Source organism: Gallus gallus, chromosome Z (assembly GCF_016699485.2).
Source record: "Gallus gallus isolate bGalGal1 chromosome Z, bGalGal1.mat.broiler.GRCg7b, whole genome shotgun sequence".
Classification (NCBI taxonomy): Eukaryota; Metazoa; Chordata; class Aves; order Galliformes; family Phasianidae; genus Gallus; species Gallus gallus.
The window spans coordinates 19,564,007-19,583,441 of record NC_052572.1 but is presented as its reverse complement, the minus strand read 5'-3'; the positions used below and the strand labels follow the sequence as shown (position 1 = coordinate 19,583,441).

Sequence of the window (19,435 nt, the reverse complement as noted above, 5' to 3'; positions counted from 1 at the left end):
AAGATCTGGAACTGTTTAGGCTGGAGAGCAGAAGGCACTCAGGGATCTTATCAGTAAGTATAAATGTCTGAAGGAGGATGAAGTGGGCATCAAAGAAGATAGAACAAGACTCTTCCCAGGGGTGCACAAAGAAAAGTTCAGAGGTAATGAGCATTAATTGAAAATCAGGAAATACTGTTTTAATATAGGAAAAGACTTATTTACTGGGGGATAGGCGGGGGTGGGGAGCACTTGAACAAGAGAGGTTGTGGAGTCTCCATTCTTGGAGATAGCCAAAACCCACATGAATGTAACCTTCAGCGCCCTACTTAAGGAGAGCCTTGCTCAAGGCTGACTATGTGATATCTAGAGGTTCATTCTGACCTGAACTGTTCTGTGATTTTAGGAAAATAGAGGACAATGGTGATGTAAGAAAAAATGTTTACAAGCTTACCATGGATACATTTGGCTCAGAATACAGAAATTCTGCACAAACCCTCCAACAGAAAAATAGCTTAGAGATTGAATTTGGTCAGTTTGTGAAATGGAGTCATGCAGTTCCTTACAATAGCTTGTAACTAGATCATTCCAATCAAAAAACACCTTCCGGTCTTAATTTCCAAAACCAGGGGCTTTAGAGCATGAAGTACGTAGCATCATTTTAGATGTTGATCTAGCCACAGTCAATCTGAATCAAGAAGTTTCTTTCCCTAAAAATCTACTAGCATTAGTCCATATGTAGTTGCTCCATAATCCAGATAAGCACAGTTTAAATAGAGTTTATCTTAAAATGTTCTAGTAGATGTTTTTAAACCAAATATTTTGAACAGTGTATAAAGACAGGTACCGTTGGAGAGTGGCCGGTATCACTACAGCTTTGGCAGGTGAGACTGGAGGCTCTTGTTAAGGGCAGAACAGCCTGTCTGACCATGCACAACGTTACAGATGTGTATCTTAATTTCTATTCTAGAAATTAAAGCAAATTCAACTCAGATTAAATAGGCATGCTGTTAGTTTATCATGCTTTCTTAGGACTCCAGGTGCACGTTTTCTCCAGTCTGCCTATGGCTCAAGCTCAACATTGGCTTCATGCATCTGCATGGCCCCAAATCAGGTGGCCGTGTAGAAAGAGCAATACACGACAAAGCTGTGGTAAGTGGGTTCCTGTTTACTGTCACACCAGAGCTGCTCAGGCTGTTGCTCTGAACTCTGATACAAGAATGACAACTTGTGGTCTTCTACCTTCCTGATTCTGACTGATCTCGACCTGCTTACTAGAATTCTGACTTACCTTCAGTCTGTCTCATTACTGTAAGCTTGCTTGGTGATCTGAACTGTTGGCTAGACCTCAGTACTATCACCAAGCCTACTCTGCTCCTCTTTCTCAGGTGTTGTGGCTCTGCATCCTTGCTGGCAAGATCGTGATCTTGCCTGCCTCGGTGTGACTCTTAGCTTCGGGCTCACCTTCCCTTGCTAAGTAGCCTCCTTCCTGCCAAGCAGGATTATGAACCTTCAGAGGGTAGAAAATAAATTTCTGAGCTAATTCTGTGGGTAGAACTCTTAAAAAAGTGTGCACACAGGAAGGAACATTTCCACCTTTAAAAATATATCTGAACTCTTCTACAAAGGCTTTCAGCTACTTAGAGAAAAGAGAGTCAGAGTGAGACTGAATCCACTGCTGTTGTATGTCTCAGAATGAAGAAACTATTAAGGAAAATCCTACAATGATTCTCCCGTAGGGATGAAACATTCTGACAGCAGTTTTCATTTATGTGAGCTCAAATATCTGAGCTATGCTAGCTGGTCTACTAAGATGCTCCTCAAACAAATTAGATGCATCTTACTATATCTGGTGATAACCTAGTTTACAGTTGTAGTTGTTGTCATTATTAACTGATGCTGAGTTATCCAGATTGACATGCATGTATTAACAACTTGATTTCAAGAACACGTTTATATGTTTCACAGAACTGACCTGTGCTGTTATGATAAAGGAAGATCTAAGTGAGGTAGCATAGTTGCAAGGCCATTTCTAAGAACAGTTTTCTATAATTTGAGAAAAGAAAGGGAGACCCTTTTTTACATGATCTGATAGTGATAGGACAAGGGGAAGTGGTTTTATCCTAAAAGGAGAAAGATTTATGTTAGACATTAGGAAGAATTTCTTAACTCAGAGAGTGGAGAGGTGCTGGCACAGGCTGCCCAGGGAAGCTGTGGATGCCCCATCCCTGGAGGTGGTCAAGACCAGGCTGCATGGGGCTCTGGGCAGCCTCAGATGGTGGGTAGGATCAGAACTAGATGGTCTTTAAGGTCCCTTCCAACCCAAGCTGGCTTCTTTTTGGAGCTCCTTGTGACAAAAGAGAAAGTTAGAATAATTACCAGTAACATCTCAGTTATTTCTTAAGGTAAATGCCATCAAAGTCCTATCATACAGTATTTCAAAAGCTCAGACAAGCCTTTCTGTTTCAAAAATGTCATGATTTGGAAAGGCTTGGTAATAAGACTTTACAGCTGTATGATTCCTTGAGTCTGTAGAACTATGCATTCCATTAAGGTATCACTTCTACTGACAATAACCTCTTTCCATACAAGACAGAGCAGAAGGCAGCCAACATTGCTGGCTGCCTTTCAGGTACCAATGGCTCGTACATATACTACTCCTATAACTTAATACAGAAATGGGCACTTATAATTGGTACTGAAGATTCATACAGCATCATTAATAAACAGAGAGCTCTCAGTGTTTTATGAAGTGTTTCTAAACACACACAAAAAACATACTGTGATTTTTCAGATAGAAAACAGAAGCCAGGTAGCACACAGGAAGATGCATACAAACATATTATATACAGGTCTAGTTTCCCAAGGAGGAAGTAGGACATAGATTATTTGATAAGAAAGCAATTTGGACTCATTAATGTATATCCTATAATGACACAAAATATTACTTTTATACTGGACCAGCTAGAATCCTGGTAAAAAGGAAATCAGAATCACTGGGGCTGTGAAAGGGAAATTTTATTTAGGAAAATGTGGTTCACTTGAACCAGAATTTAGCAAGGACGCTAGAACAGCTGTGAGAAATTCCTGGGCTACGTGATGACCACTTCAGAGCAATTAAGTATTGCAGAGTACAATTATTACTATTGTAAGTGTCAGGACCTCATTTTTATACCACATGCAGAGCACAATGACTCCAGAAGAGAGGTTCTTGCAGTCACTGTCCTTGGACGTTTCCTCAGTTCTAACAAGGGACAGTGTGACGCTTAGGGAAGCAGTTGCAGCACTCACTGAAGCAGCACCATTACTTTCTACTGCTGTTAGAATGAAGCCATTAAATAATAACTATGCACAACTTTTTTAAGAGATCTGATAGATGAGGTGGAAGTATGGCTCTGGTTGTCTAGTTCTTCTTAGTACATCAAGAGTATGCTAAATTTCTTACCTTAGTATGTACATCCATTGAGTTCCAAAAAGAACTTCATTTAAGACTTACAGGTCAGTCACTTTCCTCTTCTCTACCATGGAAGCCACAAAATGGACATTCTGGAGTGGCAATTTCTTTTCTACCAGAAACACCCATTTATAGAAAGTTTTTGTAATAGAAAAGAGGTTAATGCCACGAATATAAGAAAAATGTTTAGAATCACATCCATGCTCCATGAATTTGAAGAAAATGTGTTTAGATCCATTACTTTCATATGGTTTTAGAAGATGCATAACTGAATATTAAACTCTAGCTTCCACAAAAACAAGGAAATTCTGAATTTGAACACTAAAAGTGAAAGTAAAAGTTATAGTGGAATTGTTTATTTCCTTCAAAAGCTTCAAAATAATTTAAGAATGTGGATTAATACTAACACCAATTTAAACATAAGGACATGGATTTGATTCTCTGAAAGGCATGTTGTTTAGCCTGTATTCCCTGCACTTTGGCATTTAACTGAGGTGCTTATATTAGGAACGTTATGCCCAACCCTCATTGCCCTCTACAGTCCGTGAAAGGAAACACAATCACAGAATCTCAGAATCACAGAACTGTAGGGGCAGCAAAATACCTCTGGAGATCATCTCGACCCACCCTCTGCAAAAGCAGGTTCCCTGCAGCAGGCTGCAGAGAAAAGTTTTGAATATCCCTAGAGAAGAGACTCCACAACCTCTCTGGGCAGCTCCTCTCAGTGCTCTGTCACCCTCAAAGTGAATATGTTCCTCCATATGTTCACATGGAGCTTCCTATGTTCCAGCTTGTGCTCCTTTGTCCTGGCACTGGGCACCACTGAAAAGAGCCTTGTCCCATCCATTTGACTCCTGTCCTTTAGACATAAGCATAGACATTTAGACATAAGCATTGATAAGATCCCCCCTCCGTCTTCTCCAGGCTGAACAGTTACAATTCTTTCAACCTTTTCTTATATGAGAGATGTTCAGCCCTTCCTCATCTTTCTGGCCCTCTGTTGGACTTTTTCTAGGAGATCCTCATCTTTCTTGAACTGCGGACCCCAGAACTGGACACAGTGCTCCAGAAGTGGCCTCACCAGGTCAGAGTAGAGGGGGAGGACCACCTCCCTCGACCTGATAGCCACACTCTATCACCCCAGGATCCCCAGTGGCCTTCTTGGCCACCAGGCACACTGCTGGCTCATGGCCCACCTGGACACCCAGGTCCTTCTCTGCAGAGCTTCTTTCCAGCACGTCAGCGCCTAACCTGTATTGATGTAGGCCGTTATTCTTCCCCAGGTGTAGGACACTACACTTGCTCTTGTTGAACTTCATAAGATTTCTCTCCACCCTACTCTCCAGACTGTCTAGGTCTTACTGAATGGCAGCACAGCTTTCTGGTGTGTCAGCCACCCTTTCCAGCTCTGTATTAATCAGCAAACTTGCTGGAGGTGCATTCTATCCCTTCATCTAGGTCACTGATGAAGACGTTGAACAGGACCAGGGAGATCTGCTAGCTACAGGCCTACAACTAGACTCCATGCCACTGATCACAGCCATCTGAGCTCTGCCAGTCAGTCATTTCTCAATCCATCTCACTGTCCACTCATTTACCCCATACTTCCTAAGCTTACCTATGAGGATGTTATAAGAGACAGTGACCAAAAACAAAAACAAAACAAAACAAAACAAAAGCCTTGCTGAATTCAAGGTACACAACATTCACTGCTCTGCCCATCATCTACCAGCCAGTCATTCCATCATGGAAGGCTACCAGATTGGCCAAGCATGATTCTCCCTTGGTTCACTAGTCCTGGTCACCTTCCAATTGCTTGAATATGACATTTAGAATAAGTTACTCCATCACCTTCCCAGGACAGAGGTGAGGCTGACTGGCCTTTCATTTCCCAGATCCTCCTTGCCATCTTTGAAGACTGGAGAGACACTGGCTTTCTTCTAGTCTTCAGGCACCTCTCTTGTTCTCCATGACCTCTCAAAGATGATAGAGAGCAGTTTGACAATCACTTAGAATCAGTCTGAGAATCACTTAGAATCACATAGATTGACAATCACTTATGCCAGCTCCCTTAGTGCTCCTGAATGCATTCTGTTGAGGCCCATGGATATCTGTGCTTCGAGTTTGCCTAGTTGACCTCTGATCAGATCCTCTTCGACCAAGAGTAAGACTTCCTTGGGCTCCCTCTCTTATCTCCAGGGTCTTATCAATAGGGTCAAGGAGCAGCTTTAGCAGTAAAGACTAAAGCAAAGAGGGCATTCATTAATTTTTTTCCTTTTCAGTGTCCTCCATTACCAGGGCACTCACCTCACTCAGCAGTAGGCCCACATTTTCCCTAGTCTTCCTTTTGCTATTGATAGGCTTTCTTGTTGTCCTCAACCTCCCTCAACAGATCTAATTCCACGTGGGCCTTAGCCTTCCTTGCCACATCCATGCATGCCCTGACAATGTTCTTATATTCCTCCCAAGTTGCCAGGCCTCTTTTCCATATTTTGTAGACTTTCTTCTTCTATTTGATTTTTTCCATGAGCTCCTTGTTCATTCTCGCAGGTCCCCTGCCACCTTTGCCTGACTCTTACTCTTACGGATGCACCGATCTTGAGCTTGGAAGAAGTGGTGCTTGAGTATCAACCGACTGTCTTGGGCCCCCTTATGTTCCAATGCTCTATCCATGGGATACCTCCAAGTTTGTCCTTGGAGAGGTAAAAGTTGGCTCTACTAAAGTCCAGGGTTCAATTCTACTTACTGCCTACTTTCTTTCATTTAAGATCCTGAACTCCACTGTCTCATGGTTGCTGCATTCAAGGCTACCCCCAAGCTTCGCATTCCCAACCAGTTCTTACAAACAAGGTCCAGCAGCACACCTTTCCTCATTGTTTTGTCCACCACTTGCATAGAAAGTTATCTTCAGTGCACTGCAGGAGCCTTCTGGACTGTGTGTGCTTGGATGTGTTGCTTTTCCAGCAGATATCAGGGTAGTTGAAGACCCCCACAAGAAGCAGTGCCTGTGACCATGAGGCTACTTCCAGCTATCTGTAGAAGGCTTCATCAACTTCTTTCTCCTGATCAGGTGGCCTGTAATAAACACTCATAACAATACCACCCATATTAGTTTGCCCCTTAATTCTCACTCAAAAGCTCTCCACTCATTTGTCATTCATTCCTAGACAGAGCTCAGTGTACTCCAGTTGTTCTTTCATATAAAGAGCAACTTGCATTGCTGGCCTATCTTTCCTAAAAAGTACATAGCCATCCATGACAACATTTCAGTCATGCAAGCTGTCCCACCAAGTCTTCACAGCTGCAGTGAGATCACGGCCTTGTGACTGCACACAGATCCTGTTTATTCCCCATGCTGCATGTGTTGGTATTCAAGCACTTCAAAGAAGAAAAGGGAGCAGAGGATGCTGGTATCTCTAGAGGGATGCAAGAGGATTTCCCATAGTTATACTATTTAGCTATAGATAGCATATATTACTATACAGCCTTTGGCTCATACCGCAGGAGGCAGCTAGGGAACATTTATCACTGTTCTGGTTGGCCTGGCTCATCCCCCAGTCAGCTGCAATGGTGTGAGCATCACCATTTTGGACCTCCCCCCCAAGTCCTTCAGTTTAAAGCCCACCTCACTAGGTTGACCAGCCTGCTGCCAAAGATTGGGTGGATTCCATCCCTCCCTAACAGGTTATAATTTTCATAGGAAGTCCCATTGTCATAAAAACTAAAACACTCTTGCCACACAGCCATGAGTTGATATGCATTACATGTCTGTTTCTGGCTGCCTTCATTCATCCAACTGGCAAAATTTAAGAGGAGATAACTTGGAAACCAGTGTGCTTCACTTGAACTCTCGGGGCTTTTTTTATTTTCTTTGATTCTGCCCATGCTCCTGCTTCCACTGCATTCATGCTCACATGAAAGAGCGATAGTGGATTGCAGTCCCTCCTCTTTACAAGCTACGGAACTCTCTTGGCAATGTCCCAGATCTCGGCTCCCAGGAAGTAGTAAATCTCTCAAGACTTCTTCCCGGGTGGGCAGAGGGGAGCCTCAGTGCCTTTTAATAGGGAATCAACAAGCACTCTCTTCTTTTTACAATATTCATTGAAGGCTGTTGGAACTGTTTCTTCCTGCAGGCGTTGGTCAGGGGTGTCACGGGCATCTACAGCTGTAACAGCTTCACACCATTTTTTCTTAGTGGAGCTGAAGGGCAGGGTCTGAAGTGGAGCTGTACCGTTGTGAGTCACTAGAGTTCGAGGTGCCTTCTTCTCAGTGCTGTCTGCTGCAGGAATGATTGCTAACAACCTGTCTATGTCTCTCTCAGAGCCTTTAATACCACAAAGACTGGTTCTTGCAGCTCAGCTGCCGTTGGTCTAATCGTGTCAGTGTTCAGTACCATGCACCAATCTCTCTCTCTCTGCTGTATACATCTCAGCCCAGAAATGTCCTCACGCAGCTTGGCGACCTGCTCAAAAAAGACAGGCCAGCAGGGCACATCTGCACTTGTGACACCCCTCTCTTCCCTCAGACATCTGGGGGACTTTCCAGACTCTGGATCACCCCACAACCAAAGGCCCGGCACTCCGCAAGCAGACATCCTGTCTCGGGTGCACGTCAGCTGGTCAGCCTGTGACCCCCCCCAGGCTGAGTTTCTGCCTCGGCCCGGCTGTTGCGGCAGCGGCGTCGTTGTGAGTTTCAATAGAGCGCGGCCTCCTGGTGCTCCCCGATGAGAAGCCGTCGGCCTCGCACCCTCCGGTCGCGCGGCGCCCGCAGTGCCTGTCCGGGCCGCTTGCGCCCCCTAGAGGCTGCCTTCGTACGTGCGCGATGTGACGCCGCTGCTCCCGGCCCTGCCGCGCCACGCCGCGCCGTCGGCTCGCACCGGGAATGCCAGCTGTGGACGGCCCCGGACGGCTCTTCCCCCGCCCCGGCTTTTCCTCGACCCCGCGGACCACCGCAGAACGAGCTGCAGTGGTGCCGACTGCCTCGTTGAAAATAACCCAAGAAATCCCACCTCACCATCCAGCGACCTATTGAGTCAGTCCTGGCCATAGCAAAAGGTGTCACCCAGAAAACCCGTGTTGTTTGTATAACTGCAGTTTGATTATTCCTTTTCTTTTCATTTCCTTTCCTTTTTTTCTTTTTTTTTTCTTTTTTTTTCTTTTAACTATAAGAAGAACTGAAATGGGAACAAATAAAGGTTGGAGTAAGGCTTGAAGCCCTTTGGATTTTCAATTACATAATTCACTGTAAGGATTATAAAAATAACACTATTACAAAAAAAAAAAAAAAAAAAAAAAAAAAAAAAAAAAAAAGAGGCCTCCAAGAGCACAGAAGCACTTGATCAATCTTTAATTTAATATTACACAATTTCTATTTCTTTTCATGCTTATCTTAGTTTATATCTCTCCACGTAGATACAGATGCACTCTAGCACTTTTTCATGACACCAAAGTGCACACGCACTGCCTAGCCTGTATGTCATGCACTGCCCTACACACTTCTCATCCTCGGGAGCATGTGTTACCAGAACAATCATAAGGATGGCTGGAGGAGAATTAAGCACAGCAAAAGCCATGGTTTTGACTACTTTCAACCTGGACACTCCGGCCTTGCTGTGTTGAATGGCAACCAAACTACAAACACAGGGGGTTCCTCGTGCAGTTTGCAGAATTAAGATGTACTGCAGATCCACTTAAACATAAAACCCCGATGTTTTTAAGTGCTGATTTGTAGCAGAGAAAGAATAGTTAATCCCCAGCGACACAAAGGATCTTTGTTGGCTCAAGTAAAGCTATGAAAACCAGGCTGCTATTGGCTGGCTCGTACTGTGGATGTATCACGCATGGTCAAAAAGAAGTGCCAATAAAGCTTTCACAGCTCTGAGATTTTACAAGACGAGGGAAAAAAATGCAGTAGGTTTAATTTTCAAAACACTTCTAAAAACACCACTGTGTCATGGCACAAATTTCCACCTGGCTCTTGCAGTAACAGGAACATCCAGCAAGCGGGATACAGCCCGTCCAGGAAATTACTAAGTGCACATAAAGGTTATTGGAGAATTCATGCTGCATGTAGGGGAAAGAAAAAAACAGCTTCCAGGAGCCACTGTAACCTCCGAATTTAGCAGTGATAAAAGGATAGTTAGAAGTTACACTGTGTGAAACACTTAGCAGCTTCCTTATATAGAAGCATTCTGGATCACTGATGCATGTCAACACATCCAGTGAAACAAATACTTTTACTCAACGCTTGTCTTCACCACACACACTCGGCACACACAGACTCTTCAGTGGCTGCTGGCATGGGAAATGCTTTGCTTTCATGCAAGTAACTTTCCCATTTCCCATGCCGGTATTAAATTCTGAGCACGCTTCTCTGCATTGTATCTAACTTTACTATTTTGGGATTTGGGGCGTTCCAATTCCTCCACCCATTTCCCCTTTGAAAGTGTGACAAAGGACAGCGAAGCTCATCCACTCCGCCACGCCGCCATGAAACTACATTTAAACTAACTTCAGTGCTGTACAGATACGTATAAAAACTTTAACAATTAACTAGTGGTTTAATTTTAGCAAAGTTGATGGTTCACACATCCTTACTGTAGGACTTTGATACTACATCTGCAGCTGCTGGCACTGAGGTCGTGTAGTCTCCAATGCACTTAATTCCCTCCTAAATGAGGTTCCTCCCTGTCCTGGATATCTGGAATGACCCCAGGGGAAACATTGGATCCTCCGGTACAAACCACCAAACCATGACTGGCAAAGCACACTTTAAACGACGTGATCTTACACCAGCATATCCTTTCCTGCTCCTTCCAAAGTTCTCCAATTTTCTCACTTATGATTGAGCTACAGGATTAAAAAGTGCTTGGCTTAATTAGCACACCAGCACACTGACAGAAATTATCAGAAATGGTCACTTAAAGGTATCCTAGAAGAGGTGTTAAAGAAAGTGCAGATTTACAAAGCAAGCAATTAGCCACCAAAATTACAGTGAACATAAACACACACTTAATGAGGTCTTGTAAAGCATTCCAGTGGTGTGCTGGCAGTCATGCTGCTGTGCTGTAAGAGCTCTGGGAATTCTGGTCCCTGCTGGGCTGCTAGGAGCACACTCACAGCTCAGGAGGACACATGGAGACACGCGGTGCTCAGCAGCGCCTGGCCCAGATGCAGCCCTTTTGCTTTCATGGATTTTTCAATTAATAATACCTGCGATATCTCTGCTGCTCTGCCGATGTGAGTGGCCAGCAGCTGCAGCAGTTGTTGGGGGGAGCAGGACATGCAGAAAACGTCGTGTTATAAAGTCTGCTTTCTCAGGAAAGGACTTTTAAAAAACCCTTCCTTTTTGTTTCTTCTTTGACACAATGAATCAGGTGCTACCCTCTTTCAACCAATCACTGAATCACAGAATGGCCTGGTTTGGAAGGGTCCTCAAGAATCATGAAGCTCCAATCCCATGTCCACAGGCAGGGCCACCAGCCTCCGCATTTAATACTGGACCAGGCTGCCCAGGGCCCCATCCAGCCTGGCCTTGAACACCTCGAGGGATGGGGCATCCACAGTCTCTCTGGGCAGCCTGTTCCAGCACCTCATCATTCTCTCTGTAAAAAGAACTTAATCAATAAAGTAGTATCAATAAAGCTTAGCAAAGATATAGAGACAGATAGATGGGAATGATGGAGGAACATAACGGGGAAGACTGGAACTAGAGATTTGCCAGAAATAGGCTGTACTGAAGCCCTTCTACTTTTAACTTGGTTGCACAGTATACAAAAACATCAGTAACCATAGAACCATGAGATCACAGAATGGTTCGTGTTGGAAGAGACCCCAGTCCAGCAGGCAGGGCTGACCCCACGGCTGAGGCTGCCCAGGGCACAACCAGCCTGGCCTTGAGCACCTCCGGGGATGGGAACCCACAGCTTCTCTGGGCAGCTGTGCCAGCCCCTCAGTGCCCTCTGAGCAGAGAGTTTCTTCCTCACAGCTAACCTAAGCCTCCTCTCTTTTCATTTAAAGCCATTCCCCCTTGTCGTATCACTATCAGACCATGCAAAAAGCTGATTCTGCTCCGATAAATGTAGGTAGTTCCATTGTGCTAACCTTGTCCAAGCCCACATCAAGCAGGGGCCCAAACCAAAGAGCTCTAATGCCACGTGCATGGACGAGTAACTCATGCACACAGGTAAACTTCTCAAGAGCTGCCATGAGAGAGCCTGGGCACCGCAGGCAGGTCCTGGGAAGCTGATCCTCAGTAACGCACCACATGCTGCTGCATTTAAAGTGTTCAGTCTAAAACATGTCAGACTGGTCAAATCTCTGCCAACAGTCCTCCTCTTCGGCCAAGTATGTTTTTATTTGCCTGGTCATCTCTCCTTTGAGCGACAAAAGTGTTCGCGGAAGGAAAGCAAGTCTACAAAGCCAAAGCGCCGCTGTGCTGTTTGCTTTTATGCTGCAGAGAACCTCCTGAGCCGATCCACACAGCCAAGCGATGGCGAGAGCCCCGCACCGAGCCGGCCGTCACCGCCCCGCCCCGCGCAGCGCCGCCCGCGGGCACAGCTCCCACACACGCGGCTGTGTGCGCACGCGTCACTGCCTCCGCCGGCGGGGCGGGGCGGGGACTCGCGGCGCCGGGCGGGGCCGCCGGCAGCGCCGCTGTGGGCAGTCGCAGCGCGGGGCGGGGCGTCGGCCTCCTTCCTGCTTCCTGCTTCCTGCTTCTTGCTTCCTGCTTCTTGCTTCCTGCTTCCGCTCGGTAGCGCGGCGCGCCGCGGGGTAGCGGTACCGCGGGGCGGGGGGCGGCCGGGGCAGGAGGCGCCGGCGGGAGGAAAGCGAGAGGCGGCGCGGTCCCCCCCGCCCGCGATGCCGTCCCGCTGCTGCCGCCCGCTCGCCGGGCAGGGCTCCCCGCGCCGGGCGGCGCGCTGCCGGGCGGCGCCGGGCGCCTCTCCTTCACGGGCTGTGTCTTCTCTCCGCAGGGACCTCGGTGCTGCTCGTCCGTCGCTTGCCGCGCCCGCGGCGCCGGCCTACCTCTGGTGCAGGTGAGATGTGGCCGTGGGGCGGGGGCGGGAGTGTCCGCGCGAGGCCGGCGGTGACGGCGGCCTCGGGCTGAGAACCCTCCGCAGTGAGGCCCGGAGAAAGACGAACCTTTGTTCGCGATCCTTGTTCTGAAGGCAGCACAGTGCTCGTGCTTTTTACTCTGTATTTGAAGGTCCGCTGCAAGAAATAACTCGTTTTTTATAACGTAGCTAAGGTAGGGCCAGCTCTTCATTCTGCTGAGGGGACTGGGGTTGTGTAGTCTGGAGAAGAGGCTCAGGACAGTCCTTATTGCTCTCTACCACTGCCTGAAGGAAAATTTGATCGAGGTGGGGGTCGGCCTCTTCTCCCATGTAATAGTGATAGGACAAGAGCTGATGGGCGCCAGTCACAGCAGGGAAGGTTCAGGTTGTATATCAAGAAGAGTTTCCTCTCAGAACAGTGAGGTATTGAAACAGGCTGCCCTCTGGGAGGTGTGGAGTCACTTGATTCCCTGGAGGTGATCAGAAGCCATGTAGATGTGACAGTGAGGGACGTGGTCAGTAGGCATGGTGGTGATGGATGGACTAGATGATCTTAGTGTTTTCTTCAGCCTTTATGATTCTGTCATTTATATTACACTTGTATACTATGCAGTGCTTAACTCCTAGCAAAAACAAACCCACAAGTAATGAAAAACAATGGCTTAAAATAGTAATGTGTGTGTGTGTGTGTGTGTGTGTGCACTTCAGTTTTTCTGAATACTCAAACTTCTTTCTTTTTCTACAGTGTTTCCCCCATAACAAAGCGGCTGAGATGTTTGACGTGAAGGCTTGGGCTGTGTACATTGTGGAATGGGCTGCCAAGGACCCCTATGGCTTCCTCACTACGGTGATCCTGGTCCTCACGCCCCTGTTCATCATCAGCGCGGCACTGTCGTGGAAGCTTGCAAAGATGATTGAGACCAGGGAGCGAGAGCAGAAGAAGAAACGGAAACGCCAGGAGAACATTGTGAAGGCCAAACGAGCAAAGAAGGATTAAATGGGCAAGAAAGGCCTTCCTTGGGCAGAGAATTCACTTTATTGATGGAGCACTGCTGTACATTTTGTGTTGTAACCATCCTTTGATACTTGATGCTGTTGTTTCTTGAATTATGAGATTTTAACTTCTTGAGAATATTTTTTTTCTGCTGAAATCATCTGTGTTAGAAGTTGCCCCAGTGACACAGTCACTTCATCTCCTGCTTATATTTCCATGCAGACTGCTTCTCTAAATTTGCATGTTATATTTAAAAATGAAATAGTCGGGGAGCATTAGGGGCATATCTTTTTCCTTAGCTGAGCTATGACTCAAAGAGAGTCAAATTATGGGGATAATGTAAATGACTCCTTAATGCTATGACCTTTGGTTTCTTAGTGTAGCACACCCTTCTCCATTGCAGCAGTAGTTCATGTTGTGCTTACGTGTATTTGCAGTTCCTGGTTTAACTGGACTACAGGAAGGGAGGTTCTGGTACACCTGCAGCAGAGCTACAGAGCAGCTAGCTTCTGAGCTTCTTGTTTGCTGTTGTGTTTGACTGACACACTTTCAGGGCATGCAGTGCGTATGGCTGTGCAGTTCATTCACTGCATGCCCATCAGGTCTGCAGTAGCTCAGCTCATGGGGCTTGTCTGCACCATGAACCAAACTGACTCCTCCTGTTTCCTCCACAACCCACCCATCAGCAGTCTTCAAATTCAGCCCAAACTCTGGGAAACCGATTGCTTATCTTCAGTATCTTCATTTGTCTGAGGCTACTCGTGTTCTACAGAGTACACTATAGTGTTGTCTGGTTTTCCCTAATTATCACCTGAACAGTCCATCTCTAACTTGTTTGTCTGCAGAAGCTTTTTTGCCTCAAAGAATAGCCATAAGTGGGATCAGATGAAAGGCCCAGGTGGCCTTGAGTTCTGTCTTTTGTGACCTGTAGCAGTTGGCCAAGGGAGACTACCCAAGTATGATATGCACGCTGGTGACACAAGTTCTTCCTAATTGCTAGCCCTGTAGCTACCTGCACTTTAGGACCTTCTGAGTTCAGGTGGTATCATTTTGTTCTGATAGCTCTTGAAGATCTGCTGTACGCCAGGTTACAAAATGCTGGCATAGCAGAAAAAGTCCAAGTGAGGTTTCTGTTGTAAATACGCCAAAATTTTTTAACCTCGATTCCAATTCATCTTTTTCTAACAAATGATTAATTTTTCACAGCCTGACTTCTATCAGCCTAATTCTAAAGAGTCTGTGGAAGTCATTAGGTTTTTAGACAGCATATTTCTAAATGGCAGCATGGAGCTGTGCTTTCTAGCAACTAGTCCATTATATGGTTAAAAGTAAAATCTTAAGATAATGTCCCATTCAGCAGAGACCTATAGAGCTAGCTGACAGCAGCAAGATAAGGGGGAAGTTTTACTGAAATGACTTGAAGTAAATATGAAGTACTTAGCTGCAACCAGTATCTGATGACCATCTTTCAGTTCTGTTGGTCAGAACAGCAAGCATTACTGGAATGATGTTTTGACACTTTGTGGTACATGACATTAAATCACCACTCTTGGAAATGTCAAATGTGTATGTATTCCACCTTTGATACCTAGATAGTTCAAAATGCATACCTACATGGTTTAAAATAAATTTGATACTTTTTCAAAATATACTTTTTAAAAAAATTGCGTGACTTTTATTTTGACTTAAAGTTCTCAAACATTCCTAAGCAAGTAAAAATTAATTTTTGGGAGGAATATTTTTATCAGGAATAACCTCATCTCCCAGAACCACTTGGGTATTTTTCATTTGCCTTACTAAATACTTCCAACCTCTATTAAAATAGTGGTAAACAGTTTAATTCGGACTGAATCTATCCCATACTTACTGCTGGTAGCAACTCAAATGTTATTCAAATACATTAATTCCTTTATTAAAATCAAAAGAATGTCTAAATTACTGTAGGATGACAGCAATTCCTGTTAGTGAAATTAACTTTTCTGTCCAATTATCAGAAGCTTGAAAGTTCAGCACACTGGTACAGCCACGGGAACTAACAGGAATTAAGAACTACTTTTAACACCTATGTTTGAGAAGATAATGTATGTGTACTAATTAATTGAAATTTACTACATCAGAAACAATGTTAAAGATGAACCCATCTTCAAGAAAAAAGCAATTTAGATTCATTCAAGAAAACTACCTAGAAAACATACCTTCCATGATTTAATGAATAATTCAGGAAAATAAAAGCTTGAGAATGAAATTCCTCAGTAACACATCCTGTTTTCCACTGAATTCAAATGTTTTGTAGTAGTTTGGCACAATTATGCCTCTCTGAACAATTTTGCAAAAATAAATGAAACTCAGATTTAATACTACTTTATTGTGCACTCAATATATACAACAGCTGTTTATGTTGCCTATTAAAGCATTATCCATTGGCAATATCTGTACAATTAAGCTGGTTATTTCTTTTTACTACTGTCACTTCCTGGTGGCATCCAGGAACCTGGCTGGAAGGTACTAGCAGTGCTTGTCGGGTCTTGGGATGGCTCTTTCTTTCCATAGTAGGGAGCTGACGCGTGGCCTTTAACCTGAGTATGAATTGGTTCAGCAACAAGTCCCTCCTTGTATTCCTTGGTCTGAAGGAGCTTATCCTTTTCATACATTTCTTTGACTTTCTGTTTCATTTCTTGTCTGTAATTCTCATTCTTAAGAATCTCCTAGAGACAAAGTAGAAAGATAATTACATAAAACAGAAGGAAATGCAATGCATGATGTTGGAAAGAAACATTTTAAATGGTCACTGCTTTTCTTAATTTTATTATCCAAATTTTCAAGCATATAATATAAGCATATAAACAAAATTTATTTCAGCCTTGGTTTACAATGCTTATGTGTTGACATGTTGAAGCAAAACTATATAGTGATGTCCCAATTTCACTATTCTATTAGATCAAAACGGGAAAGTAATTCACCAGTCATCAACAAACGCACTGAAAATAAGTTACCCTTAACACTGTTTCCTACTTACCCCTAAACAGTCATTTATCATTGGTATTTCTTCCTGTAACTCACTAGGCCTATGACTTGAGGCATCTGTAATAGGCACAGTTTTGGGAAATGCAGATGAACAACTTTGTCTCTTAGTATATAAGCCCAAACCAAAGCCAATAAAGATTAAAATAACTTTAAGGAGCTAGGACAGACCTGAAATTACTGAGATGGGGCTAGTAATTCAGGAGAAAAACCAACCAACCAACCCTACACTAGCATGAAAATAAAGGTGCAAAACTGCCTGAGGTAAACCCTGCCCCAGAGATCAGAAGACAGCTCTGCATGGCCAACACGTCTCCAGCCGATGATTTCTTGGCCAACAAAGGCCAGTTGGACATTGCAGTGTGGACACCACGTAATGCCAGTACTTAGGCTGGCTGTATGTTAATCTACCTATCTACCTGGCACATTAGCTAAAATAAATGCACTGTCTTCATAAGCACTGTAAAATCATACCTACTGCCCTTGCACAGGCAAAAGAAATACAGATTAAAGTGATGTAGTGAAGAAGAGGCTTACCTCCTCACTTTGATCAACTGAAACCACTACCCTATCTGATGCACGATCCTATTGCAAAGCCAAAAATGCTTCCATGATGTGTTAGAGAAGGCTTGTATAACTTGCTGATTCAACATTACAGAACTGTACAAAAGCATGGTTCGGTACAGGTTAAAGCTGGAAATTCACTAATAAAGATGACCCTGTGAACTGCAATTTGGCTGCTTGAACTTGAAGCAAATCTAATTACTGGCCTGTCCACAAGAATAACAGAAAAAAACAGCTGCTTCAGAGGAACATACAAAGAACTCCCAAAGTAAACATAAAGAAAACAGCCATGGAAAATGCAGATGTTTGTCTTTTATCTCTTACCATATACTTCCAAGCAGAAGGATGATTTGTACACTCTGCTAACAAAACTGGCCTACGCTCTTGTTATGGCAGACAGCTGAGAGTAATAGAAGAAAAAAGCAGAAATGTGATATGAATTTTTATATTTTGAATTCAAAGACAACTTAACTGTAACCAATGCCATTTAACAAGGAAACTTAGAACTGTGTTATAGGAGGAAAAAGTCTGTGCAGCTTTCTCCAAGTTGCAAGTATATGGCAAATCTAGGAAGAAAGTAGATCAGTGCACTTCTTTCTCAGCTTCTAGGAATTGCATTAAACTGAATGATACTGCAAAAAGCTGAGAGAGAAAGTATGTGCAACATTTAAAATCACAGAATCACAGAATCATTAAGGTTGGGAAAGAGTTCTAAGATCATCCATTGCAACCGTCCACCTACCACCAATGCTGCCCACTGAACTATGCTCCTTAGTACCACACCTACATGTTTCTTGAACACCTTCAGGGATGGTAACTCCACCTGGGCAGCTCATTCCAGCTCCTGACCACTCTTTTGGAGAATAATTTTTTCCTAATACCCAACCTGAACCTTCCCTGGTGCAACTTGAGGCTATTCCTCTCATTCTATCACTAGTTAGGGAGGAAAAGAGGCAAATTCCCTTCCAACAACCTCCTTTCAGGTAGTTGTAGAGAGCTGTAAGGTCTTCACTGAGCCTCCTCTAGAGTAAACAATTCCAGTTCCCCCAGCTGCTCCCCATAAGACCTGTGCTCCAGTGCCCTCACCAGCTTCATTGCCCTTCTCTGGACATGCTCCAGGGCTTCAATGACGTTCTTGTTGTAAGGGACCCAAAACTGAGCACAGTACTCAAGGTACGGTCTCACCAGTCCGATTAGAGAGGGACAATCACCTCCCTCCTCCTGATGGCAACATGAATTCTGACACAAGCCAGGATGCCATTGACCTTGGCCACCTGGGCCACTGCTGGCTCATATTCAGAATAGCATTGACCAACACCCCCGGTCCATTTCTTCCTCTCCAGTCTTCCAGCCACTTTGCCCCAAGCCTGTAGCATTGCCTGGGGTTGTTGTGACAAAAGTGCAGGACCTGGCACTTGGTCTTGATGAAGCTCATACAACTGGCCTCAGCCCAGTGACCCAGCCTCTTCAGATCCTTCTGAAGGGCCTTCGTATCCCTAGGCAGATCAACACTACCCTCCCAGCTTGATGTCATCTGCAAAATTACTGAGTGTGCACTCAATCCCCTCATCCAGATCACCAATAAGGATATTAAACAGGGTGGGCCCCAATACCAGCCCCTTGGGAACACTCATGACTGGTCACCAGCTGGATGTAACTCCATTCACCACCACTCCCTGGGCCTGGCCATCCATTCTGTCCTTTAATCAGCAACTAAGTCATAGTTTGCCTGCCGCATGATGGCTTCCAGCTTCTCCTCTTTGTTAGCCATTCTGTGTGTCTTGGTGTAGATGCAATTCAGCTGAGCTATCTGTTTCAGTCCCAATCCCGGCACTGTTCCTGCAGGCTCATCTCTAGTGAGCCTCATATTATCCCCTTCCTCCTTCACAAGGTGGAGGAGGAACATATGAACATATATATTAGATAACTATATGAAACTATTTATAGAAACCTTATCATAGACATATGAAAAATTAACATATTTTTCTTAGTCCTTATTTGTCTCTGTGCTCTAATTCACAAATTCACAACAGCAGAGGCAAAACATTTCATATGCCTACATAAAATGAAAATACACAACCTGCATATAAATGGCTTCACAGTCTGCTAGGGACGAGAGGAAACTTCTCCCACACTAAAATAAAAATGTCATAAAGTGTAACTAGGTCAACTTTTCAACTGTCAGCATAGCAAAATCTCTTTATTACATCTCTTAATTCTGTCCTTGTTCAACACATGCCTGTAAAAATTGACCATGATCTTACTGATTTCAAGGGGATTACTCCTATGGTGATGTATTACCTCACTACTAAGAAACAATGCAATATTACCTCTGTGATATCTGAAGGCTGCACTGTAATCTCTTTTAGAA

The 19,435-nt window shown here is 44.4% G+C and overlaps 2 protein-coding genes across 4 annotated transcripts in view; one reads left to right on the top strand and one right to left on the bottom strand.

The window, feature by feature from the left end:
* Positions 1 to 12,157: 12,157 nt before the first annotated feature.
* SMIM15 (small integral membrane protein 15) lies at positions 12,158 to 15,906 on the top strand. 3 transcript variants are annotated; one of them, XM_015277369.4, is made up of 3 exons: positions 12,158 to 12,184; positions 12,405 to 12,467; positions 13,231 to 15,906. In XM_015277369.4, exon 3 carries the CDS (start codon positions 13,258 to 13,260, stop codon positions 13,480 to 13,482), a length of 225 nt encoding a protein of 74 aa, XP_015132855.1. In that variant the 5' UTR covers positions 12,158 to 12,184; positions 12,405 to 12,467; positions 13,231 to 13,257; the 3' UTR covers positions 13,483 to 15,906. The 3 variants fall into 3 exon arrangements, with proteins under 3 accessions (XP_015132855.1, XP_015132856.1, NP_001186160.1); XM_015277370.4 differs by having other exon boundaries at positions 12,158 to 12,204; positions 13,231 to 15,130; NM_001199231.3 differs by having other exon boundaries at positions 12,158 to 12,210; positions 13,231 to 15,130.
* The window catches only part of NDUFAF2 (NADH:ubiquinone oxidoreductase complex assembly factor 2), a 46,378-nt gene continuing 42,767 nt past the window's right edge, over positions 15,825 to 19,435 (bottom strand). The window contains exon 4 of the mRNA NM_001199230.2: positions 15,825 to 16,184. Coding sequence (NP_001186159.1) covers positions 15,927 to 16,184 — 258 coding nt within the window. The 3' untranslated portion in view covers positions 15,825 to 15,926. The remainder of the gene's footprint in view (positions 16,185 to 19,435) is intronic.